Source organism: Rattus norvegicus, chromosome 14 (assembly GCF_021556685.1).
Source record: "Rattus norvegicus strain SHRSP/BbbUtx chromosome 14, alternate assembly SHRSP_T2T, whole genome shotgun sequence".
Classification (NCBI taxonomy): domain Eukaryota; kingdom Metazoa; phylum Chordata; class Mammalia; order Rodentia; family Muridae; genus Rattus; species Rattus norvegicus.
Window position 1 is genome coordinate 17,724,768 of NC_141547.1, and position 26,132 is coordinate 17,750,899.

A 26,132-nucleotide genomic window follows, 5' to 3' on the forward strand; every position below is an offset into this window, starting at 1 on the left:
GTATGTCAGGTCGGATGGCACTGTCTTGTTGCTTACATAGTCTCAGCTGCACCTGGAAAGCGTGTAAAAGATGGAAAACTTCCTGTCTCTTCCCTTCTTTTGACACAAGATTTCAGCTCTAGGTTGAAAGTGTGATTTTCTCCGCTTTCAATGGGCTCCTGACAAGTAAAGATCAAAACTATGCTTCCCAACATAGAAGCAGGTTGTACATTGCATTAAATTAAATATTTAAAAGAAAAAGGTGAAATTGAAAGAGTTTATACTTCATTTAAGAGTTTATACTTCAGAAATAACATTGCATTTTATTGAGTACGCTTTGAGCCATGATTGGAAGCAGCTTTCTCTAAAGCACAGTTCAAAGGGGGGAAATATTAAAGGTAGAGCTTAAGTTCAAGAGCAGTGTTGAAGAAGAAGACATAAAATATAAATATTGTAAGAATCAATTCTACCTATATTTGAGGAAAGGTGTGGTTTTTAAATAAACTTAGGTGAAGGACTTTAGATACTGGAGGCCAGTGAGTTCATGCTGACAGTACTGAGAGGCTCTGCAGGACCAGGAAACTTGTTGTAAGAGGTAGGGTTGAGGATGAGGGAGAAGGGGGGGCTATCTCTAAGTTAGACTCTTGGTTCTTTTTTTTTTTCGGAGCTGGGGACCGAACCCAGGGCCTTGCGCTTCCTAGGCAAGCGCTCTACCACTGAGCTAAATCCCCAACCCCTTCTAAGTTAGACTCTTGATACTAGTTTCTTCTTTCATTAATGTTTTTATTAGGAAGACGTTAGGTTCCTCTGCTGTAAATGCATGAAGTCAGATTAGCTCAGAGAAACTTGCCTATACTATTTTCCTGGTTCTGTTCCACCAGCTAAGTAGCATCATACATAAAATGGATAATCTTTCTCTCTTAATTATTTCCTTTTAGTTAAAGAGGGTTTGATTAAAAACAAAAGAAATAAAAAGGGATAGCATACAGAACTGTTCAGTTAATTAATATCAGTTCTAGGGAGAATCCAGAGTTCATTTAGGAAATCATGAGTGGAGTTCCTTCTTCCTTTCTTGTATCTAGAGCCTGGGAGTAGCTGATGTTTGCATTTTAACACCTTCAACCCCCAACACCCTCCCACCCCTGTTTTGTTTGGAAGTCTGACTGTATAGCTCTTTCTGTCCTAGAGCGCACACTGGAGACCAGGCTGGCCTCAAATTCACCATGATTTGCCTGCCTCTGCCCTCTTGAGTGCTGGGATTAAAAGATGCACCACTATGGCCAGCAATGTCTTTTAATTTCTTAATTACATTGAGTTATGAAACTTCCCTAGAGACAGAAAACAAGTTAATCATCATTGGCTGTTGAATGCCTAGTAGGTGCTTTTTTCTTCTCATATTCTAGCAACATACTAAACAGTAGTACTTGAGTGCCCGTTGTGTATGAAGACTTAGCTAATAGCTATGAGTGTGGACTGTGTGTGGAGTTTGTATTCAATTCTTTGAACCATCCCTTACTGGGGTTGTGGTCTTGGTTCAGTAACTTAACCTCTCTAGCTCATTTTCTTATATATAAATGGGATTAATGGATCCTACTTTATAGCATTGTTAAGAACGCGAAAGGCATGAATAAAGTTTTCATGTTTTCTCATTTTACTGTCTCCATAACCCTTTGAAGTAGGTGCACCATGTTTATTTCATTACTTAAAAATGAGTTCCTACTGTATGCTTAGTCTGCATTGAGTAAGCAATGATAAACTTTTTAAAAGACATGTAAATTAAAAATGTATCAGTTAGTAAACAGGTTGAGAAAATGTAGGAATGAGGTTAAATGGTTATACATTCTGTTTAAGGAATGTGAGTTTCAGAAGCTTAAAAATTTTGCAACAGGACAAGTTTGCTGTGAAGTCTGATGACTTGAGTTTGATTCCTGGAACTCACAAGATAGAAAGGAGAGAACTGACTCCCTCAAGTAGTCCTGAGACATTCATTTTATAGGCAAGATACTAGTTTAAAAGAGCTTTAAGTGACTGTGTGAAGGGTGTGTATCTACTGAGTGTCAGAACAGTATTTAACCTGCGTTTGATTCCAAACATGCTTATTCATTTATAGTTCATTTATTCTTTATTATGCTAAAAGAAAGATATTTCCTTTAAAATAGAGGTTGTTGACTTGGAGTCTGGATAAGGTTTATATAATCATTTATTTTGGTTTGGATTTTTTTTTTTAACTTTTCCCATAGACTTGCAGCTTATATTCAGCTTTTTAGTAGATATTCGGAATGATCTATTGATCTGACATCCCTTTATTTGGAAAACTGCCTCTGAGAAAGTAAGCGGTAACAGGAGGCCTATCATGATAAGTAGTGCCATCTCTCTCTCTTTTCTTGTGACTCTTTACCTTTAAGTGACCTAGCAGTTTATATCTAGAGTTTTAGGACTATCAGGTCTGAAGGCAGAAGCTTGGCTTTGCTTTTTATGTCTTCCACAGTACAGAAGTGTGTGCTGTGTTAAGTCTTATCTGTTTGATTTTCATGAATCCAAATTTTAAGTATGAATATTACATAAATATTCCTTATTAGCTACTTAATCTGGAAAATGTTTGGAACAGCATATCTTAAAGTGAAAGAATTTATTTGTACCTATTTATATTGTATTCATACAAGGTATTTTAATTGGATTCTAATTCTTAGTTTAATTGCCTAAACTTATAATCAGAAGTGTATGAGAATGCCCTTAGATATGATTTTCTTTTGCTCTTTTTTTGGGGGGTGGGTGGGTATCCTAGAACTTGTTCTGTAGGCTGACCTCCAACTCACAGAGATCCTCCTGCCTCTGCCTCCTGAGTGCTGGGATCAAAGGTCTGTGCCACCACTGCCTGGCTAGAAATAGCATTTTTATCTTCATAAATGTTAACATTGACTGGTTTTGTTTCTGTTTAGATTGCTTTTGAGAATTTCATCTTTGATTCCTTACATTGGGCTTTTTTCTTGGTGATTTATTGGTGCTATTAATATTCTTTATGTTCCATATGTTCTCTTTATATTTTCACAGTATGAAAACAGTATTTTGCTTAGTAAATTGTATTATTTTATGACTCATAGAACACTCCATATAAGAGACCTTCCTTGATCCCATATGTAAAGATTTCCTAGAGTTTTTCTTTCGGTAGTAAGTATTCTGGTTTCCAGAGAAAACTTGATACTCTTTTTTAGATACAGGATTTGATTATTTTGTTAATTTCTCCTCTACTCTTTTTCTATATGAGTTGCCAAGTCTTGCTTCTTCAGAGAACTTTGCCCTTATTTCTTTTCCTCTGGTTTCTGTATTTACTAGCTAGTCTTTTGATGGTTTAACTTCCCCCTACCCACATCATTGCAGACTCTTTAATTATTTACTGCTTCTTTTGTGTCTTGTCTTGAATCTGATCTTAAGTGATTTTTGTCTCATCTTCTGTTTTGTTATGTTGTCTATAAGCCAGTCAGTCACCTTAAAATGTATACCTCCAATCTAAACTTGTTCTTGATAATTGAACTCAGACTCTGGACACACACACACACACACACACACACACACACACACACACCACCCACACCCATCCACCTTTCTTCGCACATCTAGTCTTTTCTTCTGACCCTTCTCCCTTGTTTCCTGACTACTTGAGGAAATCAGTCAGGAATTAATCAGAGAAGCAGAACAGATAGGAGATTTATATATGATTGGTAAATACCTAGTTAGTTAGGTAGCATTCAGAGATTCAAGGGAATTAGTTGTTTTATAAGGTGGTAAGGACTGCCTAGAAAAGCCAGTCTGGGAGGCAGTTAGGAATCAAGTTTGTGAGCAGGCTGAAACTCGTGGCCAAAGGCTGAAGTTAATCTCCCCCAAACATTTAGAAATGAATAGTGAGGGGAGAACAATTATGGACTCAGCTTTTGATCAGAGTGCCATTTTTGGTAGCAAGAACAAGATCTCTTTTAGGAGCTCATTTGGGTAAGTCGTGCTTACTAAGAAAAATCACCCTCACTTATACTTGGTTAATTGTCTAGGGATTACATCTTCAAGATCTCAAGGCAGGAATACATTAGTATGTGATTGAAGATACTGTTTGCAACAGACCGGTTGCTGCCCTCCTTTTTTTTTTTTTGGTTCTTTTTTTCGGAGCTGGGGACCGAACCCAGGACCTTGTGCTTCCTAGGTAAGCACTCTACCACTGAGCTAAATCCCCAGCCCCGCTGCCCTCCTTTCTTAATCTGGTTAGAATTGCTAACTAGATTGTCTCATCACCGGTAGGAAAGCAGCACTTCTTAGACCAATCTTTGCTACTGTTTGGTAGGAGAAAAATTGCTTTAAGTCACAGAATTACTGACTAGAGCACCAAAGCATCCTTGTTTAGCCTGAGAAGTAACTGACCACTGGGCCTCTTGGAGTTTGTTGCTGGCTCCTTTAGGTCCCCTTAGTATTGCTTTCACAGGCTGTCTTTGCTTGCTCTCTGTAGCTAAATTTAGGATTTTGTTGTTGGTGATTGATACATAGCTAGCACCCTTTAGTAGGTTTTTCTGCTCTCTTCAGAGCTGTGTACTTACTAGACATGCACTGTGCTCTCTTTGCTAGTATAAATAGGTAAGGGATTTCCAAAATGTTTCCAAAGTATAACTAGGGATCATTGCTTTCCATTTTGGAACTTTCCAGGCTCTCTGACTTTTTAGTTTAGGTTAATGCCTTCTGATTGCTGTATTAGGAATTATATGAGTGATTTGTGTGAAAACACTCAGACATGTGCCCCACACAGGGTAGAGTGGGTTTTTTTGTTCTTATAGAGTGTTTTGTTCGTGTTTTTTTCTTTGATACTCCAGGGATAGACATCCACATATCTAAATTTTAGCTGTCTTTAACTACTTACTGAATCACCCCTGAAGTTGTGTTGCCTAGTATGGCAGACACTGGTTACTGAGCCCTTGAAATGTGTGGTTACTAATATCTGAGAGTCTGAGTTTATAATTTTGATTAAATTTTACACTTATTTTAAGTAGTCATGTATGGCCATTGGCAACCATATCAAAGAGTACAGATATAGAACATTCCCATCAGCACAGAACATTCTGATAGCTCTACCTTGCAGTGTCGATTTGATCTAAAAAATCTAGTGTAGTATATAGCTTACCAAAATGTCTATGTTCCAGATGACCAGGACTGAATCTTGTATCAGGCTATGTCTGTATTTAGTGATAAAGTCTTTAAAAAAGTAATTAAGGTTAAATCAGGTCATCTGGAGAGGTCCTACTCCAGTTTGACTGATTCCCTATAAAAGGAAGTTTAGCTACAGAAATCACACATGCACACAAAGAAGGCTGTGCGAAGATGAAGGAAGGAGGGGATTACCATCTGCAAACAAGGCGAGGGGCCCAGGAGAGACCGACTGCTGGTAGTCTGGTTGTAGACAGAACTGTGAAAGAGCGAACGCCTTTTGAACACCGACTATCGTATTTGTATGATAGCCTTAGTGAGTTTATATGTGGCCTGGAAAGAATAGGAAACAGAAGGATGGTCATAGGTGGCTGTCCTCTTAAGGATAGGCCACGGATAATAAATGCTGTCTTGTTTATATCCATTGGTCAGAACTTAGTTTTATAAATTAGTATTTGGTTGCTGCTATTTGGCTCTATGCCTAGATAAAGTTTATGGGAAACTGGCTTTATAGTAAAAGAAGGATTGTGGACTTTGGGGGATAATTAATATCTTACAAAGTTCTAGGATCACCTTGTCTTTTTAGCTAACAATATAAGAGAAAATGTCTCTACTGGTTGTCTGAAATAATCTTGTTGGCCTAGCTGAGCTGTGGTTCTACTTTTGAAAAAGATGCTTCATTCAGACTAGCTTATCCTCACCATGTGGAACTATAGGGCATTTGCCCCACCCCCACCCCTGGTCTCATGGGAACAGGAAGGGAAAGCATAGACCCTCCTAGCCAACCCTTGACTCCTCCATGTTTTCTTCTGTCGCTTCCAGCCTATTAGTGCTGTTTGTTAACATGCTTAGATCTCACAGCGTCCTAATCTCCTGGTCCCTACCTGGCACATCAGCTTACCCTCGTCCTTCCTTTTCCCTTTCCATCTTTTCTCCCAATAGCTCATTCAGTTCTCATTTAACAAGTGGCTACTCTTTCTGAATGTTGGTCATTACAGATTAAAATTGAAGCCTCTAACTTGGTCTGCAAGACTTGTAATGGCTGCTTCCATTGCCCTCATATCATTTGTACCCTTTTATCTGATCCTTCTTTTTGTCATTCTGAGCTAGAAGGTTCTTATTTTGGAACCTGTGATTATTTTTTTTTGTGTTGAGGTCTTTTACCTAGGCTGTTCTTCCCTTGGCTCTTGATTTTTCTGTATTTTGAAAAAATTTTTTTTTAACTAGTATTTTATGCATGAGTGTTTTACCTGTATCTGTGTCAGTGCACTGCTTCCTTGACTGTTGTTTATGAAAATCAGAAGAGTGTTGGATCCTCTGGAGTTAAAATGCCAGGTGGTTGTGAGCTGCCTTGTGGTTGCTGGGAATTGAACACAGGTCCTCTGGAAGAGCAGCCAATGCTCTTGAAGTTTCAAAGTAGCTTCTTCAACTCTCTCTAGGTTGTTGAGGGAGACTTGCTCTTCTACACCTTTCCATTTCTATCACTAAATTGACTAGATGAGAAACAAGTCCCATATTGATCCTTCACTAAGCTTTAGCAGTAAATATTTGAGTGGATTTTAAAGTCCGTTAACACTTTTTTTAAAAAAGGGGTGTGTGTGTGTGTGTGTGTGTGTGTGTGTGTGTGTGTCTTCTCATTTGTGTTTGTTTGCCTGTGTGCCTTGTTTATTTGTACTGATGACGCGGATATGTGTTTGTGGAGGTCCAGGATGTACTATTCCTTGATTGCTTTCCTCTGTATGAAAGCAGTTCTTACTTGAGCCTAGAAGTCTAGTTAGCTGTCTTGTTCCAGGTATCTACTCCGTCTGCTTTGGGATTACCAGATGAGCTGCTTGCCTGCTGGACTTTAACATGGGTGATGGGAACATCGCTCTGTCCATCATGCTTGCACTGCATGTCCTCTACCCACTGAGCTATCTCCTCATCCTCCAGAAATTGCTGCTTTTATAAAGTGACTAATGAGGAGTGTCTGTGGTTTCATATGATTAAGTGTAGTACTTGAGGCTGCTTTAATGACTTAGAAGACAGTTGTCAGTCATTGATATTGTTTGGAATTCTTTTCATAGGTTTTATTTATTCACTTTAGATCCCACATCCCCTTTTTCCCAGTCTCCCCTCCCACAACTCCATTCTCCATTCCTCCTTCCCTTCTCTGGGTGGGTGGGTGGGCTCCCCTGGGTATCACCGGACTCTGGCGCATCAGGTCTCTGCAGTACTAGGCACATCCTCTCCCCCTGAGGCCAGACAAGGCAGCCCAGTTAGGGGATCCATAGATAGGTAACAGAATTCAGAATAGCTCCTGCACCAGCATGGATGAAGACCAACCTGCACATCTGTTATATATGGGGCTGGGTAGGTCCAGCCCATACTAGCTGTTTGGTTGGTGGTTCAGTCTCTGGGAGCCCCCAAGGGTTCAGATTAGTTGATGGAATTTGGATTCTAACTGCCAGATATGTTCTAGAATTATCTTTTGCAAATTGCCACAAATATTTTTATGTATTTGATAGGATATGCATTATGCCATGCTGTGTAACACATAAACACAGCATGCTTTTGTTTTTCAGACTTGACGCCTTTCTTTACTAAAGTTAAACAGTTTTGTAGGGCTGTAGTTTTTTTTGTTGTTGTTTTGTTTTTTAATAATTCAATTTTATGTGTATGGGTGTTTGGTGTTTGGTGTGCAAAGATGTAAATCCCCTGGAACTACTTACAGATAGTTACAGGCCGCCATGTGTGTGCTGGGAACTGAATCCAGACCCTCTGGAAAAGTAACCAGTGCTCTTCAGCTGCTGAGCCATGTCCAGCCCCGGGTCTCATTATGCTGCCTTGACTGTCCTGGAACTTCCTATGTATTAGACCAGGCTGGGCTTGAACTCACAGTTCCGCTTGCCTCTGCCATCCCATTGCTGAAACTTAAGTCCTGTACCACTATGTCTGGCAAATTAGACAGTTTTCATACAGCTTTTAAACATTTGTTGTGGATTGTTCTATGGTTCTTATTGCCATCATGAATTGTATCTTTATATCTCTTCATTAGTTATTTTTTTTTTCTTTTTTTCAGAGTTGGGGACTGAACCCAGGGCCTTGCGCTTGTTAGGCAAGCGCTCTACCACTGAGCTAAATCCCCAGCCCCATTAGTTATTGTTAAAAGTATGAACACTATTGATTTTGATGTTTTATCTTCTACATGACAACTTAACTTAGTTTATTCAATTGAGTTTTTAAATTGTCATGTTGAGTCTACCCTATTATTTTTGCCCTTTAAGATTTTTACGCCAAGTGTTTTCCTCTCTGTGCCAGTTTTGAAAGTTTCCAAAGCGGCCACTGTCGGGGCTAACACTGTCTGTCAGATGCTCTCCTTGTCTTCCCTTACTGTAAAGCAGCTGTGCTGCCCTTGATTATGATGCCACTCTCTGCGAGCAGTATAGTCTATCTTTTTCTGTAAGCTCATTCAAATTTTACCAGAAACGATAAGCTTATCAAAAAATGTTTTATAAGAAAGTTGCGTTTGTGGGGCTTGTTTGAGATAGGGTCTAGTCATATTGCCCAAGTTAGCTTTAAACTCAAAATCCTCTTCCCTCGGGTTTCTTAGTGCGGGGAATAAAGGTGTGTGTTACCACAGCCAATTTAAATGCATTTTAACACATTGGATTTGACTTCAGAAATATTCTGACTTACATTTTGTGAAGATCATTCATTTCACTTTGGATTTAGAAGTCTTAGGAAAAACCATGTTCTTAAATCAGTCTTTAAAAGAGTTACTTAATACAGATTTCCTTTATGTGTATGTTATGTTTTCTTCAGAAACATTTTTATATGTATGACCGTTCACCTACATTTATGTGGTGTGCTTGCCTTGTGCCCATGGGGGTCCCTAGAGTTGGGACTGTGGGTGCTGGGAACGGGCAGCCAGTGTGCTAGGAAGGAGTTTGGTCAGTTCTTTATATGATGCCTAGGAACTTAAAATCAGTTCATACCTCTTACGATAGCTAACTTATTCTTAAATTATAAATATTGCTAAGTAAAATCTTTGCCGGCTTTCAAGTGTCAGTTAAATAGTATCAGGAAAATGTACATTGTTGTGCAACAGATCCAGAACTTCTTCATCTTGGAAAGTCAGAAGTACTCTATTGAAGAACTCTACATTGTGCGTGTTGACCTTTTGTTTCTTAGATATATTCTCTTTATGTAGCTCAAATGAGTGGAATCAAATAGTGATTATCTTACTTCAGTTCATCAGTTGTCAGGGTTTTTCCGTGTTGAGTGGGATAGTGTTTCCTTTCTAAGGTTGAGGGCACTACATTGTACGTATAAATCACAGGTTGTCTCCATGTTTATCAGTTGGGCATTTGTGTTGTTTTTAACCTCTTGGCTGTGCTCTGTTGCTTTGTTTTGTTTTTACATTTAATTTCACATGTAGGCTTGCGGGGAAGGAGAGAGGCTTAATTTGGTATTTCCAAATAGTTAACACGTTGGTTTTTACTTTATGCTCGCATTGTTTGAAGTGTTGTCTTTCATGTTTGAACAGTAGGATAATACCTCAGAATATATCTCCTGTGGGTTCATCTTTGTGTGTACCCATTTGTATATGTTAAAGACCCATGCACTAAATGCTTAGGGGCTAGTAAAACAGTATGACAACCTGTGATCCGAGTGCTGAGGAATGGAGACCACTGGAGGATCTCAGGCTAGCTGAGCCAGGTTAGAAGAGGGGCTTGCCTTAAAAGATGAGATGCTTCAGATTTACCTATAGCCTACAGATTGATTTATACTTCGAGAAATGTGCACATGTTCACACATACATGTTCTGTGTATCTGTACACAGAAAAATTATGTACACAAATGAGTTTTATATGTTCCTTGATAAATAGAAAATGTCTGTTAATGCCTTATGGTTGACAAACTGATTGTGATTTTCATGTAATCCAGGTGTGTGTGTGTTTTCTTGTAATCGGAGTGTGTGCTTGTTGGTTTGCTGTCCTAGGAATTAAATCTAAGATCTGGTGCATATTAAGTACTCTTCACTGGGTTTCCATCTGCTTTTGTTTATTTGTCTTGTTTGCTTAGTTTTGTTTTGTTCATTTTTTTTTGTTTTTTTGTTTTTTGTTTTTTGTTTTTTTTGTTTTGTTTTTTGTTTTGTTTTTGTTTTTGGTTGGGAGGGGCGAGGTCTTTAATACTAGCCCAAACTAGCCTCAACTTCTAGGATTGATCACAAGCATGTAGAAACATGCCTTTCTCGTGGAGTCCCCTTTCGTTAGATATTTTTTTCTTCCTGTGCAGGCCCGACTTCTTTCCTTCCTCCTCCTCCTCCACTATAGATTCACGTAGAACAAACAAAGCTTTTATTAAGAAGAGCTGCAAGCACTTGTAGTGTCCTTTTACGTGGTCATTAGTTTCATCTAGATTGGCGATTCTCAACCTTTCTAATGCCGTGACCACCTATAATACTGTACTTCATGTTGTGATTAACCTTAGCCATCGGATTAGTTAGTTGCTAATTCACAACTGTAATTTTGCTACTGATATAGATCTTAATGTAAATATCTGCTGTGCGACCCCGTTGGGCTTGCAGCCCACAAGGTGGGAACTGTTGATGATTGACTGTGGACCTACTTAATGTAAGGTAGACAGAGTGAATATTTTGTAGTTCTCTGGTCTCTTCTTTTTTTTTTTTTTCTTTTTTTCGGAGCTGGGGACCGAACCCAGGGCCTTGCAGTTGCTAGGCAAGCGCTCTACCACTGAGCTAAATCCCCAACCCCTTAAGTTTTTTTCTTTTCAGTCTTTTGTTTGTTTGGTTTTTTTTCCAGAGCTGAGGATCGAACCCAGGGCCTTGCGCTTGCTAGGCACAAGCACTCTACCACTGAGCTAAATCCCCAACCCCCTTTTCAGTCTTTTTATTTTAAAGTATTCCATTTTTTCTACTCATGTTAAATATTGAATTTAAAGCCAATATTCAATTAAATATTGAATTTAAATGCTAGATAAGCACTCTTAACACTGAACTCTGCAGCCCTTCTGTATATATTTCAGATAAATTAAGTGGTTTAAAACTTACTCTTCGTAGAATACTGAGACTAGAACTTCTCTAAGATCTAAAATGGATATGCTTTGTTCTGTTTCAGGGATTAGGACAACATCCTTCAAAGAAAACCTTTTAAAAGTTCCTACCAGAAATAGAACATTGTTGGTAGTGTTCAATTTTATGTTGTTGTAATCTTAAAGGTCTATTAGCTTTTTTGTTAGGTTACATAGTAAATGTTGACAGAAAGCTTAAACAGTAGAGTAAAATAGAGAATAATAGTTGAAAGTTTTCTTATATACCAAGTATGTTTTAAAGCTTCATATTCTGCCTTTTCCTCTAAATTTTCTTATTTTGTTTTTTCTTTAAGATTTATTTATTACATATACTGTAGTTGTCTTCAGACACACCAGAAGAGGGCATCAGATCCCATTACAGATGGTTGTGAGCCACCATGTGGTTGCTGGGAATTGAACTCAGGACCTCTGGAAGAGCAGTCAGTGCTCTTAACCACTGAGTCATCTCTCCAGCCCTCCTCTACATTTTCTTACAGGTATATAAATAACATTTATGGAATCAAAGTTTGGTTTTGCATAAATGGAGATCTTTAAAAAACATCTTACAGAATTTACATGTGAAAAATTGTGTGTGTGTGTGTGTGTGTGTGTGTGTGTGTGTGTGTATGTGTATTTGTGTATTTTCTCTGCTTTTATGTGGGTTCCAGGGATCAAACTTAGATCTGGTTTGCATGGCCAGCCAGCACCTTTCTACTACAGAGCATCTTGTTGGCCCATGGGTCTGTTTTGTAGCTGTCACTTTATTATTTATGTCAACACAAAATTTTTAAACTGTAATTGTTTGGAGAGAATTCCATTGATTGATCACTTCTCTGCATATTTAGTAGTAAGCCAAAAGCATAGTTAGTGCTTAGTAAGTCCTAGGTGGAGTTTTGATTGTTTTATGTATATTCCATAATGGTAGGGCTTATCATTCAATTTTATAGCTGGAAAAAAGATCAAGACATGGAAGTGATCTTAGGATTCTGGAGGTTAGAGTAGATGGTAGAATTGATATATGTACAGTATTCACTAAAATTGACTTTCTTACTGACTTTGTTCTATTGCCTCTTTCCTGTGAATTGCTTAAAAAGTGGGTTTTTTGTATAAATTGCAGAATCCAGCAAATATTGTTTCCCATCTATTTCTCTTTTCTAAATTTATTTAATGCCGTTACTTTACTGAATTTGTATACTCCCAATAAAATGTATGTGTACTATTTAAGTGGCTGTGATATCACAGACTAAGGGTATGCATGAGTTCTATAATTAGGAGTCCACCAAATGTTAGTTATTTGGTTTAGACAAGATTATATTCTGGATTTACTAGGTCTTTAGAACTTAAATGGAATATATATCTTAACTTCCTTTAGAACTTTAAATTTTTAATAATGCACCATATTGTTAATTTTCTGTAGTTAATAAATTAACAAACTATATTTTTATGACTTTTTTACTATAGACTTAGCAAATAAGGCTAGGGTTTCAGATGAAATGGCCAAGTATACAAACCAAAGATGTCAACATGATACTTTCTTTAAAATTGTTTAAAACCACATTTATGTGTGTATGTATTTTGTAGGTGCGTGGTTGTCCGTGGCTCATGACACTTGTGGGATTCAATTCTTTCCTTCCACTATGTAGTTCTAGGGAACTAACTCAAGTTGTTAGACTTAGTAATAACTTGTTAGGCTTGGCAGTAAGTGAGGCATATTGCTGAATATGCTGTTTCATAACCTCAGACCCTTTAACTTGGAGTCCTCACTTTGTGGACTCTTCTCACTTTCACTTTAGTCTGCTCCACACAACTACATACAGTACAGTTCAAGATCTCCTTCACCACTCATTTTAGCTGTCTTTCTCCAGGAGTACCTGCATTCTCTTGGTACCGTGCTGTAATGTATCCCTAGTAAATGTAAATGTATCCCTAGTGCTGCCTTGGTACAGGAAGTTCCTACCTTATCCTTAGCCAGGCTCTCTTGTCTTTTACACCAAGCCCTAAATACAGACTTGGTACTGTAGCACCTTTGTATTTGCATGAGAATGTCACTTTTGTTATTCCCAGGGCCCAGAACAGCCTTGCCTAAGTGGGAGGGCAGTGTTGAGGTTCGTATGTATGCCTCAGTGAAGTACGTACTAGGGTCCTGCTGTTCTCAGTACCATAACAGAAGTGTAGGTGTTGGGCTTGAGTTCCGTCTCATCTGTGTGTCTAAGTCTATCCTGCTTTGCTTACCTGTGTCTCTGTGTCCCACTAGTGTGCCTGGTGTCCATGGAGACTGGAGCATGACAGATCCCTTGGAATGGGACTGAAAGTTGTGAGCTGCCATGTGGGTGTAGGGCATTGAATGAACCGAGATCCTCTAGAAGAAGCTAGAACTCTTAACCACTGAGGCTCCCACAGAACTTTTTATGATGATTTTAATTAAATGATATAAGTAAAGCAGTCAGATTCTAATATCTTTAAAATCTGATACTTTACAAATATTGTACTTAATGTTGCATTTACTTTTGAAATAACCCATTGTCTTTGCATTTTGTTTCCTAGCATTATTTTCCCTTGATTTATAATTTGAAATTGAGCTAGCATCTTAGGTCCTTCTTCTGTACTTCCTGACTTGAGGCAGATTATTTAATCTTGTTTACTTCGTGTTCAATCTAATGAACGCTTTATTTTTAACAAGGTCTCTTTACATTGGAAGTTTCGTTTTTTAACTTTTCCCTTTTCTGTTGAAGAGTTTTCACATCACCTGGATATATAGGTATATAAAATAGTTTTGTATACAGATAAGACATGTGTTCATACACCATTTTTTAAAGATGAAGGCTAATTTACATACTAGTGGGGTGGATCTGCTTATTTTTACAAAAGGGATTGAGTCTGGCTGAATATTTGATATTGTAGGACATGGTACTTTTCAACACTATAGATCCTATGGATACATTGGTCTAGTATAGTCATCAGTGCTGGGAGGCTGCTTTCTGTACATGAAGAGCACAGAATGGCAAAAATATGTTTAGGGCCACCTCAGAAATGTTTGAAAATCAACATCATTAATGTTTTTATACGATAGCCATCGGCAATTCATACAGCAATTTAAAAAATCAAATATTATATTGCAGTATTACTTAAAAGATACTAATTCAATATATGATGAAGAATGATGGTAGGAAAATATTACACGTTTACTTTTCATAAGTTCAGAAAACTGTATGTACAGTAAAAACTTTAATTGAAAACATACACAGTAATCTTGAATCATTGTTGCTCTAAGTTTTATTTTCTCTTCAGAATCAAAGGCTGCAGTGAAGTTACATAGGTAACATAGTTGATAAAAGCTGTCAGAAACACATTTGATTCATTCTGAATTTGTTTTAAAATTTTTGTTGTGCATTTAGAAGCTTGTTCTTTTGAGACGGCATCTTTACCGTGTAACTGGCTGGCTTGGCACTAACTGGCTCCGAGACCAGGCTGGTCTTAGATATTTAACAACGTTCTACTGGATCACCACCTAAGTGGTGCTTTTAGCGGTACCAGCATGCCTGGTTTTTTTCTTTTTTCTGGATTTTGATTGTTCAGAAACTGTTCAGTATCGCCTTTTTTTTCTATCCAGATACTCATTTACATGATCTGGGGGTGGGGTGGGGAGTGTGATTCATAGATTAAGGAGGTGGGCTTTAAAGAATGAAGATATTTTACATACATGATTTAATATATGGTTTCACAATTTACTTGCTAACTCGTTTTCAACTTAATCCATCAAATGAAATTCTGGAATGACATTTGGATTATTCTTTTTTTTTTTTTTTTTTGACCAGGAACAATTCTTTTTACCTTTTTAAGGTTGTGTTCAACTATTTTTTCTCAGCCCCCAGTAGTTTTGTCAACTAACTATGGAAATCCCCATTTGGGAGAGGTTGCTGTATAACACTTGAGATGCCATAGTTGATTCGAATGTTTTATTTACTTATGTTTGTTTATGGGTATATGATGTGTGCGTGCATTCCTGCATGGTGTGGGTGTAGATATTAGGAGATAACTTTTGAGAAGTTGGTTCTCCCTGTCGCTATAACTTATAGGGGTAGAACACAAGTCTGATGTCTTACCCAGCCAGTCACCTCACCAGAACCAATGAGGACATTTTCTTTTTACTTTAATTTTTAACACTTACTTTATTTAGGTGTTTGTGTGTATGTGTCTGTATGTTCATATATACATGGCAGGTGTCCACAGAGGCTTAGAGATGCATGTCAGATCCCCTGGAGCTGGCATTCCAGGCATATTTGTCAGCTACCCAATGCTGGTGCTGAGATCTGAACTCTATAGTCCCATGATTGAGCAATAAACACTTGCAGCCACTGAGCCATTTTTCTAGCTCCTAATTAAAAAAAAATAAAAATAAAAAGTATACACCATCCTTTATTTTTGTTTTCTCAGCTAGGAGAGAAAAACCCCTATGTGAAAATTAGCTTTTATACCTGCTGCCCTCTCTCTCCTGGACAGATGAAGAGCTATATGGAAAGCTTAGTCATGATTACTCCAAGACACAGCTCTTGCCCTGTGGTCTTTGCCACCTACCAAGCTATAACTATTTTATTGATATTAATGTAATTAATATCTTTGAATAATGTAATTAATATCTTTGAAATTAGTTATATAAATGATCTAACAGTTTTTAAACTTCCTTTCTCACAGTGTTGATTAATGATACTAGTCTTGGTTACTGTTCTGTTGCTGTGAAGAGACACCATGACCAAGGCAATTCTTATAAGAGAAAACATGTAATCGTGGGCTTGCTGACTGATTCAGAGGTTTAGTCCATCATCAAGGCAGGCAGTCAGGCAGCATGCATGGTGCTGGAGCAGTAGCTGAAAGCTGTATTCTGATTGAGAGCTCTGGCTGCTTTTCCAATAGATCTGGGCTTGGTTCTTAGAATTTACTTGGTCTGGTATTCTTGAGCTCGTGGCACACGTGTGTACAGACATACATACATGCAGGCAAAATACTCACACACTCGAACAAATCATTTTCTTAAAAATATAGGCCGGTAGTTTAGAAGAGTGATCATTGAGACGTTGCTCACTGATGGGGAAGTAGAAACACTAAAGCTGAGTTTTCTTCATGTGACAACTCAGTAGTGGTCCCTCAAGGGGATAATGCCTCTTTTTGTAGTTTCTAGCCAAGCTCTACTAGAGACAATTTAATATGTAATATGTTTCTCAATACATTAGATTGTGAGTTTGAAAAGAAGAGTCTCAGTACTGAAGTAATTGTTTGCAGGTCAACCATTCAAAGTTTGTTAAGGTAAATTAGGGTAGAATTAGCATAATGGTAACATATTTTGGCACCACACTAATTGGACATTAATATCAGGGAACCTAGGCCAGCAAGGAATCAGAAGAAGAGAGCTAGTGACAGCAAAAGGAGTCCCTGAGCAATTGAGATTTTTTTTTTTACATCTCAATTCTTCACGCATCCGGCTTTAAGTTTTTTTTTTCCTTAGAATTTAAGTGTATATTCACAGGTTACTTCCAACTTATGTATGTGGGTAAGACGTGTGTGTGTCTGATTTTTCTTAGTGGTTGCTTTAGAGCAGGAAGTAGTGCATTACTAGCTAGAATAAAAGTACTGTACCATCAGTTGATTTAGCTTTTTTAAAACAAACCATTGAAATAATTTCTGTTGTGCCTGTAAGTTCTTATGAAGATCTTGTACAGTACTAATAAATTTGAAAAGTGGATGAAACTTAGAAATAAAAAAATATTTTGTCAGGTTTTTTTTAGATTTATTTATTCATTTATTATATACAAGTACACTGTCGCTTACAGATGGTTGTGAGTCACCATGTGGTTGCTGGGATTTGAACTCAGGACCTCTGGAAGAGCAGTCAGTGCTCTTAACCACTGAGCCACCTCTCCAGCCCTTGCCAGTTTTATATATTGATAGAGCCTATTGTGTGAATACTAGAAAAATAATGAATTCATGGTGTGACTTACCTGTCATGAGGAAAGGTAATGAATAGCAAGTGTCAGCTGACAAAGGCATTATTTCAGACTAGCCGCGTTATTTACTTTGCTTACTCTGTTGCTTAAGTTTAGATAAGGCTGCTTAAATCATATTCTGTGTGCAGGACACATCTAGTTTGAAATATATGATATTTAAATAGACTAGTTCTCTTCTGTGCTGCTCTAAGTTGAGTTTTATGTTTCATTAGTTGGATTTGGGAAGAATAGAAAGGAACTGTAATGAGAAAAAATGATGGATATTTTAGACAGATGGTAAACTTGGCCAGGAATCTTGATGGAGTTCATGGAGACTATGATTTTAAAAAATCATTCTTTATCTAGTTTGTAGTATGGACCTTAAAACCTGGTAAGTACTCAGTAAATGTATAACTGCATGTTCAAACTGTTATTGATGATCTTTAAAAAGAAAACTAGACTTTAGGCCAGTCAGGCTTACAAAGTGAGACCTGGCTTATGTTAGAAAATGGGTAGAAATTACATAGTGCTCTGTGTTGTTAAAGCTCTTTCAGTACTGGGACCAGTAGTGATACCATGCACTCTGGGAGGAAAGTGAATTATCCCAGCCACATAATGTTTTATATGCCAGCCTATATGCCACTGCTCTACAAGACTGTCTCAAAATACTAAAACAGCAACAGAAGACTCAAGCACTGTTTAATGTGGCCCATTCTTCCTCTTAGTGTACATGGAAAGATTACATTAAAATTTCTTCTTTGCAAGTAGATAATTTGGCTGTGTATGGTGGTGGATGCCAGTAAGCCCAGCATTGAGAAGCTGAATTCTAGATTAGACTGGGCTACTTAAGTTCTCTGTTATCCTGAACTACACAGTGAGACTTTGTTTCAAAAAACAAACAAAAATCTCCACAATAATTAGAAGGTTAATCAGAAGACATGAGGTAATACATTTAGCCATATCTTACTTAATAAGACCACACACAAATGGTTCGTGGAGGCTCTGGGACTTTAGTATATTGAATTCTTTCAGACATCTATTTATTCACAGTAGACTTCAAGTTAAGAAAGCACCAGCACCAAACCTTGGATGTAATTTGAATTTTAACAGAAGTAGATTATATTTTTATAGGTCAGATATTTTATACCATTCTTTTCTCCAGATGCAGAGATTTTGATAGACTTTGCATTGTAGCATTTTAAACAGTAGTTAATTGAAGTTAATATAGCAAGAATAACTTTTTTAAAGGGAAGTTCAAGATAAGGTGTAACTTCTGAGCTTTTAGTATAAGCCAAGATACTTTTATGAATAATGCTAATTTCAGATCTAAAATTTGCCATAGAGTTGTGTTAGAAATACTTTGTATTTGTAGAGAAACAATATCACTCTCTAGGCTTAATACAGAAACATCTTTATACATATCTCTTTTGAAAGTTATTATATGGTTATATTCTGGCATATACAGAGAATATATACTAAGGGCTATTAAATATAGTATGAGCTGTTATGGATAATATAGATGCCTTTTAGTAGTGGACAGAAAATGTTAGTGTTTTTATTGGAAATTAGAACAATTGTCAAAAATAGATTTTACATGTGCTAGTTGGAACATATGTTGTAGACTATTACTTATAAACAGGTTGTTTGACATATAGTTTGCATACACAGTCTGGTGTAGATGGAGAACTGGGGCCATTGTACTCCAGTCACTTATATAAAATTTATATAGGGATAGAACTTGTGCAGCTACCTGTGCATGGTCCAAAAGGTTAGGAGAAGCTTCAGTAGGAAAATGTGACTGAATGCTAGCTTGGACAATTCAGCTGTGGAGGAAAGATGCCAAGGTTCTGTGATGTCCTTCAAGATTTGGACTCATTATGTGCATTGTCTTTCTCCAGACCTAGAAAAAAAAACTACCCATGATTCATTCAGCAAGTGATGAGTCTTCTCTTTTCCTTAGACAAAATCTGATGATCCCTCAGATCATTCCTTCCAATTAGACTTTATTTTGTCCCCCCCTTCTGCCTACTTAGATCATCTTCAGATTGCTTAGGTACATATTGTAGGCTTGTCATGTAAAAGGTTGTGCAGGTACCATGTTTGTCCTGTTTCTGTTTTGGAATCCACGGTGCAGAACCTGTAGAAACGGACAACATGCACAGCATGTTTCCATTTGTGTAAAGACATTCTTACACTAAGATGTGTATGGAAATGGAGATACTCGATTGGTTGCACCTCTGAAGGATGATAAGAGGTTTACTTTTATCTGCTTTTTAGTGCTATTTTTGTGGTGCTGACAAAACTCAGGCTCTTGTGTATGCATGGTCAGTGTCCTATCACTGAGCTGCATCTTCAGTCCTGTGATGTATGTATTCTGTTGTATGTTGTTAGTATTTTCCATGCATATATATTAATTTATATGGATTGGCTATAGCTCGTAGAAGAGAAAATAACTTAATAGTAATTGAAAGAATATTACTGTGATAAATTTGACATATATCTAGACTCGAATCATTTTAAGTCTTTATGATTTTTCACTTATGCTTGGCTGGGCTATTATATAATTGGTATTTTGTATGTCTCTAAACTGACATACACAATGTAGTTGATAATGTACGGCATTATCTGCTAATGTAGAGAGAAAACTCAAATACATTTTGAGAAGTGAATGGTTACTTTCCTTAGTCTGTTTTTCTGTGGGTTGCATCTTTATAGTGTATTTCTTTTGTTTGAAAATGTGGATTTTGAAATCTCATCAGGTTTGATTGCCACCACCAAAAGTAAATAAACAAATAAAATTTAGGGAAACACACCAATATTCAAAATGGTGTTCTGGCTAATTACCACATAATTTGTGTATACTCTCTGTCTTAGCTGCTTTCTTTTCTAGTTAAGCAAACCAATTCTGAGCCTAGATGCCAAACTTTATAGAGCATTTGAATTTTACTTTAGTAAATGTTTTAAAGGCTTGTTCTATATTTCTTTTATGTATTGATTTTTAGTTGTTTGTGTATCTTGTCATGTTAATTACTTTAATATCTTTTCCACTGGGGGGTGGTATTTTTTCATTGAAATCTTTTCTGGACAACTGATATGGGATTTTTCCCCTCTGTAAAATGAAGTTGAATTGTATTAAAAATGATGAATTTTAAGGTAGATGTGTATGCATCTCCTTTCATAGTATTTTGCTTGCTTTAACTCTGAGTTTATATTAGCAAGATGGCTTAGAAAGGAAGGTTAATGGGAAAATAAATATTTTGATGTATAACAAAATATTACAGAATATTTGAAATGTGTATTCTGTTCATACTAAATTTTGTGCGGTTGGTTCTCTCCTTCCATCTCTATGTGGGCTCAGGGTTAGGCTTGCATAGCTTTCACCCACTGAGCTATCTCAGAAGGAGTATTTGGTTTGAGTTTTGGAGGAACCTATTTGTTTTCAAATAAAGTTTTTGAGAAGCCTTTTCTTGGCTGATGAGAAAAAAGAGTGAATGTTCTAACCAGTGAGTCCTTGAGTTCAAACCTGATACTGAAGTTCTGAGGGAGAGAAAGCTTGCTCTTTAGTTTGAAGATGAAGTTTATTTGAAGCTTAAAGATTACTTAAAGCTTAAAGTTGACCTTGAAGGTAGGAGGTAATGAAATTCAGATTGCTGGTTTACTTTGTGCTATGTTCCAGCAGGAAGATGGTTTGGAGAAGCTGCCAAGTAGCATTGCCATACATAAATGTGGGTGCTGTATGTGGGCCAAGGGCAGCGGCATTTCTGATACACTTGTTTGCAACTAGCTTCTCTTAGTCCCACCGCTCTAGATTGAATGTGATTTCGGTTTTGTTATGTAATTGTTTGCCCAGGCTGGGGCATTGTTTCCTTATTCATAAAACGTAATAATATTATCTGCAGAAAGACTTCAGTAGCTGATTCTGAGAATAAAATCCAGAACTAACTGCTTTGATTCACCAGTGTTAGTTCCTTAGCCAAGTCAGTTTAGCTTGGAAAACTTGGTCAAGCACCTTGTATTCTATGCCCTGCTTTCCACGTCTTTTTTTTTTTTTTTTTTTTTTTTATTAACTTGAGTATTTCTTATATACATTTCGAGTGTTATTCCCTTTCCTGGTTTCCGGGCAAACATCCCCCTCCCCCCTCCCCTTCTTTATGGGTGTTCCCCTCCCAACCCTCCCCCCATTGCCGCCCTCCCCCCCACAGTCTAGTTCACTGGGGGTTCAGTCTTAGCAGGACCCAGGGCTTCCCCTTCCACTGGTGCTCTTACTAGGATATTCATTGCTACCTATGAGGTCAGAGTCCAGGGTCAGTCCATGTATAGTCTTTAGGTAGTGGCTTAGTCCCTGGAAGCTCTGGTTGCTTGGCATCCACGTCTTTAAAGTGGTATAATAATAGCATCTTTTAAGACAGTGGAAATGATGCAAGTTAATAGACATAAAGACATTTCAGTGGTGTATAGTAAACCCACTGTAACTGTATGTTACTGTCACATAGCTGGCTCTTATTATGGGGGCAAAGTAACATTTTGTTGTTTTTTAAATCACAAGACAAAACTTATATGTCGCCTGCCACAGTAAAAGTGTCTCTTATACAATAGATACTTTATTTCGCTTCATCTCATATAGACTTCTTAGGATGAAGTCTGATACTGACTACCCCTAACATACTTTCTGATATGCAGTCATTATGCCAGGTGCCTTGAAATATTTATACCAATAGAAAAACTACACTGTTGTGATTAATGAATGAAGTTGAAGGCATTACCAGAAAATAGGATATATACTGCAGTATATAGTAGATGTTAATTTTGTACTTACAGGCCTTTGCAAACAGATTATACGTTCATAGGAAAGCAGTTTACTATTTAAAAAGCCTGCATTAAGATATTTCTTACACTCTTAAGTTAGGTCCGATAGTTAGGTGTATTATATAATCCATTTGCTTGTTGTCCCAAATTCCTAACTTAGCATTATCATGCCTCTGCATCTTTAATACAGCAGCTAATCTCACCGTAAGACTTTACAAAGGATAAACTGCTGTGTAACCACTTGGACCTCTTTTGTTCAATCAGGTATTTAAGTAGCTTTAAAAATATTCTTTTAGGAAAATTGAGATTTTATAATTTGTAATATTAAAATATGAGGTTTTTAATCTATTGAAATTACTTGACAGAAGTTTGCTTGGAAATAGAGCTTCTGTGTCTTTAAAGAATACGGAATGAGTCACCCCCTGCTCTTTTGGTAGATGCCTGGCTGGTGAACAGCTAAGCTGCTTTAGGCATGTAATAGAACATTCCATTTCCTGTTCCCTTGCTGACACAGAGGAGTGTTCCTGCTGGCAATGATCTAATCATAGTGCAGTAAGAAACATGGCAGTTTGATAAAACATGGTGGAGACAGCGGCTGAAATGGAAGCATATGTGCTAGAAGACATTCTTGAGGTAGGGTTAGGTCTGTAAATGAAATGAAAGTTGAAATTTGAACAAAGAAATCTTATCTGCTAGAATTGTCTCATAGATGAATAGATTAGAGAGCAGAGAGAGAGAGAGAGAGAGAGAGAGGCAGAGCATAAAAGCAAGATCCGGACAGACCTTGTTTCCTGTGAGGATGTGTCAGTCTGGTTCACATGATTATTAAACTGTTTAAACAACATGTTTTATAAATTGTAGATGTGTTTGGTAGAAAAAAAGGGAGAATGTTTGGATTTAATTAAAAGCCTTGTGCTGGTGGTGACCTTTAAATTAACTCATTAGAAGGTGGGGTCTGCAAAGCAGCTTGAAGTAGGTTTGGTATCATATGTCTTAGAATTCATTTACATATCTAAGCCTAAAGCTGTGCTTGCAATTCCTGTGAAAAACTGTCGGTTATTTTAGCCTGATAAAATAATTGTTTAATTTAAGTGGTACACTCTGATCCTACATTTTTCATGTGCCTTTATTGTAAAATAAATTAGGAATTTAATTTAAAAAACCTAAAATTTGAGTTCTGATGTTGGAATGCATATTACAGTCTCCATGGGTATTTTAAATGATATTTTTTTCTGATTATATCAGTTTTAAATGACAGTATTTGAATAAAAAGCAGTTCAAGGAAATAGTGCCAAACTGCAACTGTGACTGATGATGGCCTTGTTGTAACATGATAACAAAAACTGTATTTACGCAAATATCAGATCCTTATCTGTGAGGATGCAGGGTTGTTATTGGGGTGGCCACTGTGTTTTCTTTCTCCTTTTTAAGAAAAGGAATAAAAAGCCTGGCTATTCAAATATCGAGGCTTTATGGTAGTGTGAGGATAATTGTTACCATTTCACTGTCTTCAAAAGAGAGATTTCATCCTGGGGAGAGGGCTTGGGAGCTGCTGCAAAGGGAAACTAGGCGGGGCCAAGAGGAGAAAAAGCCTATGCGCATTATAAAGTGCTGCATGATCAATGAGCATTTTCTGGAGTCTTTCAGTGTGCCTGGAGCTGACATTGCAGCATCTCAGGGTTCTGCAGAATGAAAACTGATTCCATTGTATTACTACCTCCTTGCAGATACCTGCCAACATGCGCCGCCCCCCCCCGCCCCCCCCCGCCTTATTGTGTAAGTTGTATTTGGGTGGTTAATTTCCAGTCTTTCCTCTACTCCGCCCCTAGCTTTGACCCTGTTAGTTAGTTTCCTTTAAAATGCTGTGAAATTATTTACTGCAAAACAGTGGTATATATACATTCAGTAATTAGAAGTGGTCACATGACTTCTTCGGCAGTCAAGTTTAAACAGACCTAATTAGATTTTAAAGGGCTGGTGGTGCTTTTTAATTTGATCTTTAAAAAATTTGCTTGGATTTTATAGAAATGAGATTCATGGAGTTTTGATAAACCTATTTAACAGTTTTCTTAGGACATGTAAATTTAAGATTATAAAATATTTTAGAAGTCTTCATTTTCTTTTAAAGACCCTTTGATAGGAGTTTTATACATCACAGGTCCTTTCCTGCTGGCATAGCAGTTGGCTATAATTACTTCTGTTAAGGGCCAGGTGTGGATGCTGTAGTGTGTATTCATTATTATGTTATTTAAAGTCACTGTCATCTTGTTTGTCCTAATTTCCCCACCTATTTTAATTTGGTTTCTTTATACCTGTTGCATTAAACTCTAGTGAGTAGTTTTCTTTTTAAAATACTATAATTTAGTTAGCAGAATAGATGTGAAAAATTTGCAAATAACAAAAGGATTACCTTTTAAAAGTGAAAGTATTTAGAATGGTACAAGGCCAGAATAGGTAAAGAATGTATTTTCTAACTCTGAATTGCACTGTTTTTAAAAGTGCCTTAATACTGTAAGTAAGCAGACACGTCTTACTGAATGAGCTCTCTAGAGAAATTACCCTTGACTTCTTGTATTTTTTTAAGAACTTAATTACTATAAATGTTCATGATGGATACTGCAGCGTATTTGTCTAGCATTGTCAGTCTTACTGTAAATAATGTTAAGCCAGTAATTTTAAGTGTGCTATTGTAGTTTTTGCCTTTGCCATTTTAGATTTATTAAAAATGTAAAACTCTTGGATATTTATATTAAATAATCATTAACTTTTTTTCTGGTTTGTAAATTGACCCTTTGAATCATATAAGTCTTAAAAGCCTTCTTATTAAATCTTAGAGAAATAGAACTTAAAACCAGAAATAGATGTATCCATTGTACTGTGGTTCTGTTTTTAAATTTAATTTTTAAACTTGCATGTGATTTCAAATCACATTTTAACATCTTAAACATTTTAAATACAATCACAAGTATATGTATATATACACATTCACATGAAGACTAGTTGACACTTTAAATCTTTAAGATCTTGAATGAAATAAATTTCTGAAATTTAAAATAAAACTAGAAGGATTGGTTATAATTTATATCATGGTTTTTTCAACTGTCCAGTTTGGTGAACAAGAATAATTTGGTTAACTAAATCAGTTAATTTTTTTCCAAATTAAAGTAGTCAAAATGCTTCTGTTCCTTCTGCTAAACTACTGTAAAAGGAACTGAGCTCAAGATAGTAGAAAATTATTAGAAATAAGAGTCAGGCTTTCATCCAGTGTGTAAGTACTTTTGTTAATCTAATATTTGTTGTTTCATATAGACATGATTCTAATTTCAGAATGTCATGGTTTTGTCGTCAGTTATATGCAGTAGCCTGTCTCAGCAGTCCTCAGAAGATCAATGGGAAGAAAAACCCTTAATTTTCTGAGAGGCGTAGAGTAGCCTGAATTGGAGTGACCGAGAGCTTTGTGTTTGTAAAAACTTGAGGACTATATATAGGCTTTGTATACAACAACATGAAATAACAGGAAGTTATTTATCTTTTAATTAAATTCCGAATCCTTTAAACTGTGTTCTTTGGTTTTATTTTTTCTTTTGAAAAATAAATGTATGAAAACAGGAACGTTGAGTATAGTTCTCATGCCCAGTCTCGTATTTCCTTGTCAGTTAAAGCTAGGACTATAGATTGATGCTTGATGCTGTGGGTCCCAGCATTTACTAGGTAAAGGGCCTGCCACGTTCATGGCTTGAGCCGTTAACTGCACTGCTTTTAAATTTGAAGCTGAAATACCCATTGTATTATATATTCTTGCTTTGATATATGTTGGATTTTTGTTTGTTTGTTTGTTTGTTTTTAAATAAGATTGAAAAAGCCATAGAGCAGTTAACTATTTTTCATTTGTCAAGAGGTGGGCAAATAATAAATCAATTTGTAGTTTGAATACGGAACTTCCGTGTGCTATTTATCATTGATTGGTTTTGGTGGTGGTCCCTTGTAAGTAGTCTCTCATCAGTTACTGGCTATATTTCTTTTTATATTATAAAACATACCAGCATGATTTAACACATATTCTCCTAGGAAGAACTGCATGGAGTAACCCTTAGGGCATACATATAAGTCGAT

At 36.8% G+C, this 26,132-nt stretch overlaps 1 protein-coding gene across 9 annotated transcripts in view; it reads left to right on the forward strand.

Annotated features, from left to right (window-relative positions):
* The window catches only part of Ankrd17 (ankyrin repeat domain 17), a 136,933-nt gene that overhangs the window by 3,269 nt on the left and 107,532 nt on the right, over nt 1-26,132 (forward strand). For 3 of the 9 annotated variants that reach the window (XM_087582440.1, XM_087582441.1, XM_087582443.1), the window contains exon 1: nt 22,569-22,652. In XM_087582440.1, coding sequence (XP_087438566.1) covers nt 22,599-22,652 — 54 coding nt within the window. In that variant the 5' untranslated portion in view covers nt 22,569-22,598. 9 annotated transcript variants of the gene reach the window in all.